This window comes from Rhinoderma darwinii, chromosome 6, assembly GCF_050947455.1.
Source record: "Rhinoderma darwinii isolate aRhiDar2 chromosome 6, aRhiDar2.hap1, whole genome shotgun sequence".
Lineage (NCBI taxonomy): Eukaryota > Metazoa > Chordata > Amphibia > Anura > Rhinodermatidae > Rhinoderma > Rhinoderma darwinii.
Genome location: NC_134692.1, coordinates 126,871,277 through 126,881,825, shown reverse-complemented (window position 1 = coordinate 126,881,825; position 10,549 = coordinate 126,871,277). Strand labels below are relative to the sequence as shown.

Sequence of the window (10,549 nt, the reverse complement as noted above, 5' to 3'; positions counted from 1 at the left end):
AGTACATACCATATCACTGTATAAAACCTGTTCACACTAACAATCTTCATATACTACAGGAGGGGATGTGTCTGGCTGGCTCTGCTTTACCCAGCTGCAAACTTTTAGGCTACATGCATACAATGCGGAATTTGATGCAGAAAATGTGCACTTCAAGCCGCAAATAAATACAAGTAATTCCGCACGAAAAATCTGCACTCAATATTGTGTTTACATTTTTATACAGAAATTTTATGCTGTGGTTTTTGGTGCGTTTTTTAAAATTTTTAAAATAAACTTGTCAGATACAATTCTGAGACGGAAACGCAAGATAAATTGACATGTCGTGGATTTCTTACATCCCCCTGGCTAACCTCGGCTCAGCCCATACATGCCCCCCCCCCCCATACAGTGGTCATGTGACCTCGTCACAGATTCATACAATAGTTCTGGCGCTGCTGGATGAAGTGGCCACTTGATGACACTGAACAGAGATCTACTGTATACAATGTATGGGGAGAGGGGCAGCCATGTACGGACTGAGCCACGGCTGCCATGTTTACATGCGACCAGCCGGGGTGTGTGTGTGAAAAATAATAGGGAGCGAAATTTTTAAAGCTACAAACTGATATTATTTCTAGTAAAATGGTTACTTGTTAAAACCAAAACTAGAATTGGATCCAGTAGATCAGACATATAAGGCCTTTCTTTATATATTCCTTCTTTTTAGGTTCCAATCCTGGTTTTGGCTAAAAAAAAAACGCATGCAAAATCTGCACTGTGGGAACACAACCTACGGTTGGCGTTACTATTCATATAGCTACTGCCACTTTTTGGGTGGAGGTTTATAGTCGCACTAAGCACGATTAATTTATGACGTCTTTCTAGGTATAAAAGTGGCAAAAAAACAATGTCAGGTCTAATCTGCTGTTGTTTTAGCTTGAGGCAGCTCTGCGAAGCGCCCAGTATTACTACATTGCTGCTGCTGTTTCTATCTCATATTTTAATGGTGTTGCTGTATAAAAATGACATGTAAGTTGAGGTTACACTATTAAAAGCCCAAGTGGGATACAAATTGCAATTGCTATTTGTAGCAGCCAAATTCTAAGCGACCCCACCATTCTGAGAACTCATAACACGTGTGCTATAGCGCCATCTAGTGGATAAAATAGAATGTTTCTCAAACTTTTTAAGATTAATCCGAACGCTAATTCGATTTCCTCTAAAAATACGGTTCATGTTAAGGAATTATTAAGAAATAGATCTTGAAGCAAAAGGCAGTTTCACAGCCAAGATATCACAAGCGCTTTAGTTTACACAACCCGCCGTAAATATGACAGCACGCAAGTGCAGGAAGTGTAAAAAGTGAAGCCGGTCGCCAATAGAGGTTACGCATGCGCAGAAAAGGTGATTCAGCCCCTGAGCGTCCATATTGGAAGAGGTCACAGGAAGCGGATCGAGAGGTTCGCCGCAAAAATGTCCACTGCTATGAACTTCGGGACAAAAAGCTTTAAGCCCCGACCTCCAGATAAAGGCTCCTTTCCTCTGGATCACTTTGGTGAGTCTTGGGAATGAATTGAGCGGCAGTACGATAGAAACTGGAGAACCAGGGTATAACGGCAAACTGGACTACAGCTCCCTCTAGTGGCTTGATAAAATGCAACATGTTGACCCTCTGTTTTTGGTGGCCTGATAGATATAGCTGACAGGTGTCCCTGTGCCTTTAGGGCCACTGTGCGTCTAAACTGGCTGCATATAAATCCTTTGTTGTTCTAGCGCTGCCGCCGCTGCTGCTGCCGCCTAATTCCTCCTGGGCAGTCGTGCCCCACTACAGTGACATCACTATAAAAAGGGGTTCCCCATATGCCCTATTAAGACCCACTTCTTTGAGCCAGATTGTAAATCCGCTACATTTGGGCTGTCGGAAGTTGTCTGTGACAAGGCAACCCCTTAAAATATTTTAATTTAATTTTTTTTGTCCCTTTCACCGCTTTGGCTTTTTAAAAAATTTTTATATATATTTTTTTTATGGCACTCGTGATTTTAAAGGGCCTGGTTTTCTTACCTTGGATTTAACACGCACAGCCAATGTCTATTTTATGTCGCTATATATAATATTTTTATTTGTAGGAGAATGTAAGCCATTCAAAGAAAAATTCATGAAATGTTTGCGGGAGAACACCTTCCAGAGCAATCTGTGTAGAGAAGAATCAAAGGAATATTTAGAGTGTCGAATGGAAAGGTACGTCCACTGTGATAAAGCATTAGACTGGTTGTCTGCCCAATAAATGAGGTTCTCCTCTTTTGGACAATCCCTACTTGTAAGGCCCCGTTTACACGGGCCAATGATTGGGCAACGATCAGCCGATGAACAAGCAAATGCTCTTTCATTGGCTGATTGTATCGTTCCTGCAGCCTAAAATATTATCATTATATAGTGTGTAAACAGGGAGATGCACTGCCGACATGATGGTAATGTATGGGGATGAGCGATCCTAGTAACAAGTGTTCGTCCCCATCCATCTCCGATTATTGCTCCTTGTGAAAGGAGCAAACGAGCGTCGATCAACGAGCTGTCTCTTTGATTTGTGTTTACCCTAAGAAGAGTTCCTCATCAATAAATTAATCGATCACAAAGTTCCCCAGCGATTAGCTGTAATCTGTGGGGAAACCTGTTAGTAATTGTTCAATTTCCCTGCAGCGCCGCCACAGGGGAAATTAAGCATTACACATTGCCCATTCATATCAATGGGTTGTCTGTGTAATGCAGGACAGGACAGGTCCTACAGACCACTCTCCACTCTGGCCAAGAGATGATGATCCTGAACAGAGGACCCCCTCTATTTATTACCTAAAAGGGTATTTAAAAATGTATTTTCTAAACTGGACAATCTGTATCTTGCAGCCTGCGGAGGATAAAAAAGTAAAAATCTTGGCCTCCTGTGACCATTGTTAACCTTCATCCATGTGACATTAAGTGGCCGTGTCCTATAATAGCCCCCACAATATGCCCTCTTTTGTAGGCATGTTTCTCTCTCTTGCTGCCTGCACTTTGTTCTGTTGGTTTGGTGTTCTGACCGGTTCTTCTGTCCGTTTTCTATTATGATTGTTTGCATATGGTTGTCTAATGTATGTTGTACTCTACAGTGCAATCTGCTGAATATAGGCTGAAGCCTTTGCTTGTTACCTCCCCCCTACCTATGGTGCAGATCGATAGTGTAAAAGGCCCATCCCTGAGGCACCTTAAAGGGAATGTGTCGCTAGAAATAATATTTATTTATTTTTTTCAGTTAAACAATTAGTATTTAAGTGATTACACATTGTTTTAATTTTTTAACAAGTCAGGAAATATTATAAATTAGATTCTAATTTATAACATTTCCATGTGCTGGTCACTAGAGGGAGCAGTTCCCAAAATTGCAGCATGGTCACTGTGGTAAAGCAACCTCATTGCTTTATCTGCAAATTTGGTGTGGACACACTCTCCTCTAATGTCCTCACACAATCCCTTGAGGTCTTCAAACCTCCTACACTGTGTGCCGCCATTTTCTGAGCGACTGCACAGTGTAGGAGGATTAGATACAGGGCTCAGCAGACAGTATCACACGAACATAATACACACATCACATACACGAACATAAATTACCTGCTCCTGCCGCCGCCTCCGCTGGTCTACGCTCTTTGCGCCTTCGCTTCATTGAACATATGGCCGGAAGCCACGGCCAGAAGTCGTCATCTTACTGTCCGACAGCGGTTTCCGGTCCCCATGAAAAAGGTGCCGGATTTTGCTCTGCGAACGAGCTTCATTTTGGTCTCTGTGGGAGCGGCGCATGCGGCGTTCCCACACATACGGCATACGCTTCTGTGAATGGAACGGCTCCCGTTCGCATTGTCTATGGGGATGTGTGTGCCATATTCCATCTCTGTATCTCTGTCAGTTGACACATACAGAGATGAAAAAAAAAAATGGCAGCCCCCATAGTGAAGTAAAAGTAAGAACAATGTAGAAAGTTTAAAGTCACAACACTAATAAATAAATATTTTATTAAAAGCAGTATAATAATAATTAAAAAAATAATCACGATCATTTCCCAGTGTAAACAGGGCAACAATCAGCTGATGAACGGGCAAACACTCGTTCTTTGGCTGATCTGCTCGTTTATTCATCATTAATTATTATCGTTGTCGGCGATGTTTAAACACGGAGACGCGCTGCCGACGTGATAGAAATGTATTGGGATGAGCAATTGTAGTAACTCTCGCTCGTCCCCATACATTACTGATTATAGCTCCTTGTGAAAGGAGCAAACGAGCGCCGATCAACAAGCTGTCTCGTTGATCAGCACTCGTTGTTACGGCCGAAATTGGCCAGTGAAAAAGGAGTCCTGCTCCATAGCCAGTTTTTTTCTGCCTTATTGTGGTACCCTTTATGTCTAGGTGCAGTATTGTAGGTTTATGGCTCTCCTTTTTAAGTTACAGAATCCTTTTAATCGTTTACCTCACGCCTACATTTTAGACGCTTCCTACTTGTTTTCAATGATTGCTTATTGCTACATTTCCAAATGCCTATTTTTACGCTATAAGGCCTGATTCACACGAGCGCTGCGCATCTCGGCTGTGAAAAACTGCCGTTTTTCACGTCCGAGGTGCGTCCGTGCTCAGCGCTGCGGGACGCGATGTCACGCATCCCCCGTAGATGAGAGTCTATGGAGGGATACGTGATGCGTGAAAAGATAGGACATGTCCTATTTTCCCACGGACCCTTCACACGGTCCGTTGAAACAACGGCTGTGTGAACGACCACATTGAATTACATAGGTCCGTGGGACGGCCGCTGTTTCAACGTCCGTCCCACGGACGTTTAACGCATTCGTGTGAATTAGGCCTAATGCTAATGCTTTGCCGGCCCGGGTGTCAGGTCGCCTCCTGCGGCGGCGCCCGGGCGTGAAGAGGACTTCAAGAATGGGAAGAGGGGAATTGCCAGGAGAATTGCCTTCTCTTCCAGGAGTTTGGGTGATCGCCCCTTTTTTTTGGAGTCTCCTCGACATTCCAGGAGAGTTGGCAAGAGTGCCCAGCAGTGCAAATTAAGGCCCCTTGCACGTCATTTTCGGGACTTCCGCTGTTCCATATGCCCCTGTGCCGCGATTCAAGCCTCTCTGGGATCAGAATCAAAGGCTGAAATCTGCATCCAAATCTACAGGGTGGGCCATTTATATGGATACACCTAAATAAAATGGGAATGGTTGGTGATATTAACTTCCTGTTTGTGGCACATTAGTATATGGCAGGGGGGAAACTTTTCAAGTTGGATGTTGACCATGGCGGCCATTTTGAAGTTGGCCATTTTGTATCCAACTTTAGTTTTTTCAATGGGAAGAGGGTCATGTGATACATCAAACTTATCGAGAATTTCACAAGAAAAACAATGGTGTGCTCGGTTTTAACGTTACTTTATTCTTTCATGAGTTATTTACAAGTTTCTGACCACTTATAAAATGTGTTCAAAGTGCTGCCCATTGTGTTGGATTGTCAATGCAACCCTCTTCTCCTACTCTTCACACACTGATAGCAACACCGCAGAAGAAATGCTAGCACAGGCTTCCAGTATCCGTAGTTTCAGTTGCTGCACGTCTCGTATCTTCACAGCATAGACAATTGCCTTCAGATGACCCCCAAAGATAAAAGTCTAAGGGGGTCAGATCGGGAGACCTAGGGGGCCATTCAACTGGCCCACGACGACCAATCCACTTTCCAGGAAACTGTTCATCTAGGAATGCTCGGACCTGACACCCATAATGTGGTGGTGCCCCATCTTGCTGGAAAAACTCAGGGAACGTGCCAGCTTCAGTGCATAAAGAGGGAAACATATCATCATGTAGCAATTTCAGATATCCCGTGGCCTTGAGGTTTCCATTGATGAAGATTGGCCCCACTATCTTTGTACCCCATATACCACACCATACCATCAAGTTTTGTGTTCCAACAGTCTTGGAGGGATCTATCCAATGTGGGTTAGTGTCAGACCAATAGCGGTGGTTTTGTTTGTTAACTTCACCATTCACATAAAAGTTTGCCTCATCACTGAACAAAATGTTGTGAAGATACGAGATGTGCAGCAACTGAAACTACGGATACTGGTAGCCTGTGCTAGCATTTCTTCTGCGGTGTTGCTATCAGTGTGTGAAGAGTGGGAGAAGAGGGTTGCATTGACAATCCAACACAATGGGCAGCACTTTGAACACATTTTATAAGTGGTCAGAAACTTGTAAATAACTCATGAAAGAATAAAGTAACGTTAAAACCAAGCACACCATTGTTTTTCTTGTGAAATTCGCGATAAGTTTGATGTGTCACATGACCCTCTTCCCATTGAAAAAACTAAAGTTGGATACAAAATGGCCGACTTCAAAATGGCCGCCATGGTCAACACCCAGCTTGAAAAGTTTCCCCCCTCCCATATACTAATGTGCCACAAACAGGAAGTTAATATCACCAACCATTCCCATTTTATTTAGGTGTATCCATATAAATGGCCCACCCTGTACATGTAAAACATGCCGATTTTGAGGTGGATTTGCTGCGGCCAAATCTGTTGCGTAAAGACGCGCCACGTGTGAATCCACCCTTAACAATCTCACACAAGACAACAACTCCTAACCTTATAGAGTGAAAATGCGGTTTTGCACCCTTTTATTTTTCTAGAATCTGTTACACATAAATCCTTGTCTTTCTTGTAGACAACTGATGGCAAAGGAGCCCCTCGAAAAACTCGGCTTCAAGGACCTGGCAGAGGAAAAGGCCACAGAAGAGCAAAACAAGTTCTAACTTTAATCAATTATACACAAACTATTTACTCCTGACAGAGACGCTGGTAATGTCTCTGTACCATGGGGATATTCTGAGGAGGATGGACGCTGTACCGAGGCTGCGCTTCACATGTTGTATATATTCTAACGATTTCTGCCTTCAGTGGATGTACGTGATGAATATGGGAAGAAGATTCAAATGTCTTCATTACACCATAACTAATAAATACATAGTTCATACTGGTTTTATAATCAACGTATTCATTTCGGACTATTTTCGGATGTGATCCCGTAGGAAACCATCATGTTTCATGGGTAGATCCGATTGTAATGAAAATACATGTGACTGCAACGTGACCGTAGACAAAAATTTCAATTTTAGCTACAAAACTTGAAAAAAAATCCTATAGGCTGTTGCAGAGGCGTATCTTGAAACCCTAATGCGTGCGAAATTTGTAACCGGACCCCCAACGACCATGTGCCATTTATATTACTAATGACGTGCCGCCCCCCTCACGCACCATAGCTCAGGTGCAATGGCTGCCTCTGCGCCCCCTACAGCTACGCCCCTCGGATGTAGTGAAATCGCTCTGTCTGCAATAGTCGCGTGCAACTTTATTAGTTTAGAACTGTGTGAATGTCATTCATTGTTATCTAAAAACGGTTCCACCCACGATATGATTTGGCATATATCAGTAAATCAGAAGGAAGAGCAGATGTTATTAACTTATTACTTAAAGAGATATTGTCATTTTTAAGTTTTGCTGCAGTCGTCATTTTTGCAAAAGTGACAACAGGGAGTGCAGTCCTATTGGTTGTCACCTTTTGGATTTACTGTCAGCACTTTTGGCCCAGGCGAGCAACGGATGAGCCATTATGAATTTCACCTTACCTAATTCTTATCCGCCCCCCCTCCCAACAGCAGGTCGGGCTGGCCCCATACACGTTAGTTTGTTTTTCTTTTGATCTAGAATTTTTTTTTGGGATTGGTCTGCGTTCATCTAATGTTTATGTTCATCCCAGAACTTGACATAAAACTTCTGTTTGCATTTTTATTATCATTTAGACAATATAATGCAGGGCTGAACAAATCATCCCGGGATCTGTGTAGCCAAAATGGCAAATTTATTTAGACCTGCGACTCATACCAGTAAGAAGCGACACATTTATTAAGAGGCGAATGGCATTAATGGGTGGCATCTTTCCGCTATTGCGGAGTAACGACTGTGCCTCACCCAGTGACGTCATCACACCCGTCTGTGCCGAGCCAATCACTGCACAGACCGGAGGAGACCTGCAGAGGGAAATCCATTTGTCATGGAAACGGCGCTAGGTGAGTATTTTATTATTTTTAGGAGGCACAATGGGGATATCAAAGTGTGTGTGGGGCACTATGGGGGCATTAACCTGGGGGAAGGCACTATAGGGGCATTATTCTGTGTGTGATGCACTAGTGGAGCAATACACTGTCAGGGGCACTATTGGGGCATTATATGGTGTGGGGAGCACTATTAAGGGATTATACTATGTTTGGGGTGCTATGGGGACATTATTCGGTTTGGGGGCACCATGAGGGCATTATGTTGTGTAGGGAGGCACTATGGGGGCATTATACTGTGTGTGGGGCACTAGACAATACAGTGTGGGGAGCACTATGGGGCATTATTGTGTGGGGGCACTATGAAGGCATGATACTGTGTGGGGGGACTATGAAGGCATGATACCATATCGGGGCACTACTGGGGCATGATCCTGTCGGGGGCACAAAGGGAATTAGGTTTGTATGGACAGAGATTGGGTCAGGTTAAAAGCATGGCTTGGTAAAACCATGGAAACCAAATTTGCCGCATAAGTGTGTATTCACACATGCAGGTATGATCATGTTTTTTTTTTTGCAATTTGTGCGTGTTCCTGTATGTGAGCACAGTAGGTATGTTACATCCAGTAGTCTGCAATTTCTGGTACTCCGGGAGCATGGTGGTGCCGGTTTATAGGAATTTTACGGTACATCGTATTTTTTAAGAAGATACCTGTTGGTGATTGTAAATGATTGTCATTGAGTGAAATACTAGAATCTTTTCCTATGAATATGAGCAGGATAGATTAGGAGAAAGAAGAAGAATCCAGCTCAGAGGTCCTAACCCCCATCCCCCATGTCCAGGTCCAGGTCCTGCTCAGCTCTGACTAGGAAGTCCCAAGTCCTTATATGGTAAAACCTATGACGTAAAGCTTTTCTATTGTAGTACAGTAGTAAGGGAAAGCCCAGCGCCTGACATGACACACAGAAGACACCAGGTGGCGCACCTGAGTAAGGCATCTCTTCGTTACTATCCTAATATTTGGAGGAATGCGGAACCAGAATAAGTCACTGGTTTTGCAGAGTCCAGTTTGAATGAGAAGAAAGGAGGAGCTGGCGGACAGAAACAGTAATAGCCGAGCACTAGACAGACGTCCACCTGCAGCCATGAGGACTACGTGAGGCCCCCCCTGCTGCTGGAGCCCTCGTCTGTGTCACTGTTGGCAAGAGAAGGGAGGGTGAGGAGACCAGAGATAGAAGGAAGATAAAGGCATCTCTGGGCTGTGCACCATGGCGGAAGAAAGGAACAAGAGAGCCCTGCAAGACCTGGCCCACAAACCGGAGAACACTAGCTGTGCTGACTGCAGGGCTCCAGGTGAGGGCACCTCTGTTCTCCATGGTATTCACCCCCCCCCCCCCCCAGCTGAGAGGGGTGACTAGAGGTGACATTCGCTGAGGTTGGAGGAGCACTTTGTCTTATGTAACAGTTGTGTCTGTGCTGCTGCAGAACCTCTTTAGCAGTATGTTATCTGCAGACAAGACTGGCATGTAGGAGATGTTCTAGACTGGCATGTATCCATACCTTGTGGGGAATCATTGCCTGGCATGTAGCTATATCTATGAAGTCCTAGGATGATTTGTCTCCATACTTGCCTAGAAGTCACAGGCTGGCATGTAGGTTATACCTGAGGAGATGTTGTAAGCTGGCATTTATCCAAACTTGTGGAGAATTGTTGACTGGCATGTAGCCATATCCATAGAGGAGTCCTAGGATGGCATGAGCTATATCTGCGGAGGAGTCATAGGATGGCATGAGGCTATATCTGCAGAGAAGTCTTAGGATGGCATGAGGCTTTATCTGCGGAGAAGTCATAGGATGGCATGAGGCTATATCTGCGGAGAAGTCTTAGGATGGCATGAGCTATATCTGAGTAGAAGTCTTAGGATGGCATGAGGCTATATCTGCGGAGAAGTCTTAGGATGGCATGAGGCTATATCTGCGGAGAAGTCTTAGGATGGCATGAGGCTATATCTGCGGAGAAGTCTTAGGATGGCATGCGCTATATCTGAGTAGAAGTCTTAGGATGGCATGAGGCTATATCTGAGTAGAAGTCTTAGGATGGCATGAGGCTATATCTGAGTAGAAGTCTTAGGATGGCATGAGGCTATATCTGCGGAGAAGTCTTAGGATGGCATGCGCTATATCTGAGTAGAAGTCTTAGGATGGCATGAGGCTATATCTGAGTAGAAGTCTTAGGATGGCATGAGCTATATCTGAGTAGAAGTCTTAGGATGGCATGAGGCTATATCTGCGGAGAAGTCTTAGGATGGCATGAGGCTATATCTGCGGAGAAGTCTTAGGATGGCATGCGCTATATCTGAGTAGAAGTCTTAGGATGGCATGAGGCTATATCTGAGTAGAAGTCTTAGGATGGCATGAGGCTATATCTGAGTAGAAGTCTTAGGA

The 10,549-nt window shown here is 44.2% G+C and overlaps 2 protein-coding genes across 2 annotated transcripts in view; both read left to right on the top strand.

Moving 5' to 3' along the window:
- The first annotated feature begins 1,389 nt into the window (after nucleotides 1-1,389).
- COX19 (cytochrome c oxidase assembly factor COX19) lies at nucleotides 1,390-7,037 on the top strand. Its single transcript, XM_075831402.1, has 3 exons — nucleotides 1,390-1,537; nucleotides 2,110-2,221; nucleotides 6,717-7,037. The coding sequence occupies exons 1-3, from the start codon at nucleotides 1,456-1,458 to the stop codon at nucleotides 6,802-6,804; spliced, it is 282 nt and encodes a 93-aa protein (XP_075687517.1). The 5' UTR covers nucleotides 1,390-1,455; the 3' UTR covers nucleotides 6,805-7,037.
- Nucleotides 7,038-8,803: 1,766 nt separating this feature from the next.
- The window catches only part of ADAP1 (ArfGAP with dual PH domains 1), a 113,636-nt gene continuing 111,890 nt past the window's right edge, over nucleotides 8,804-10,549 (top strand). Inside the window, exon 1 of the mRNA XM_075830297.1 lies at nucleotides 8,804-9,457. Coding sequence (XP_075686412.1) covers nucleotides 9,373-9,457 — 85 coding nt within the window. The 5' untranslated portion in view covers nucleotides 8,804-9,372. The remainder of the gene's footprint in view (nucleotides 9,458-10,549) is intronic.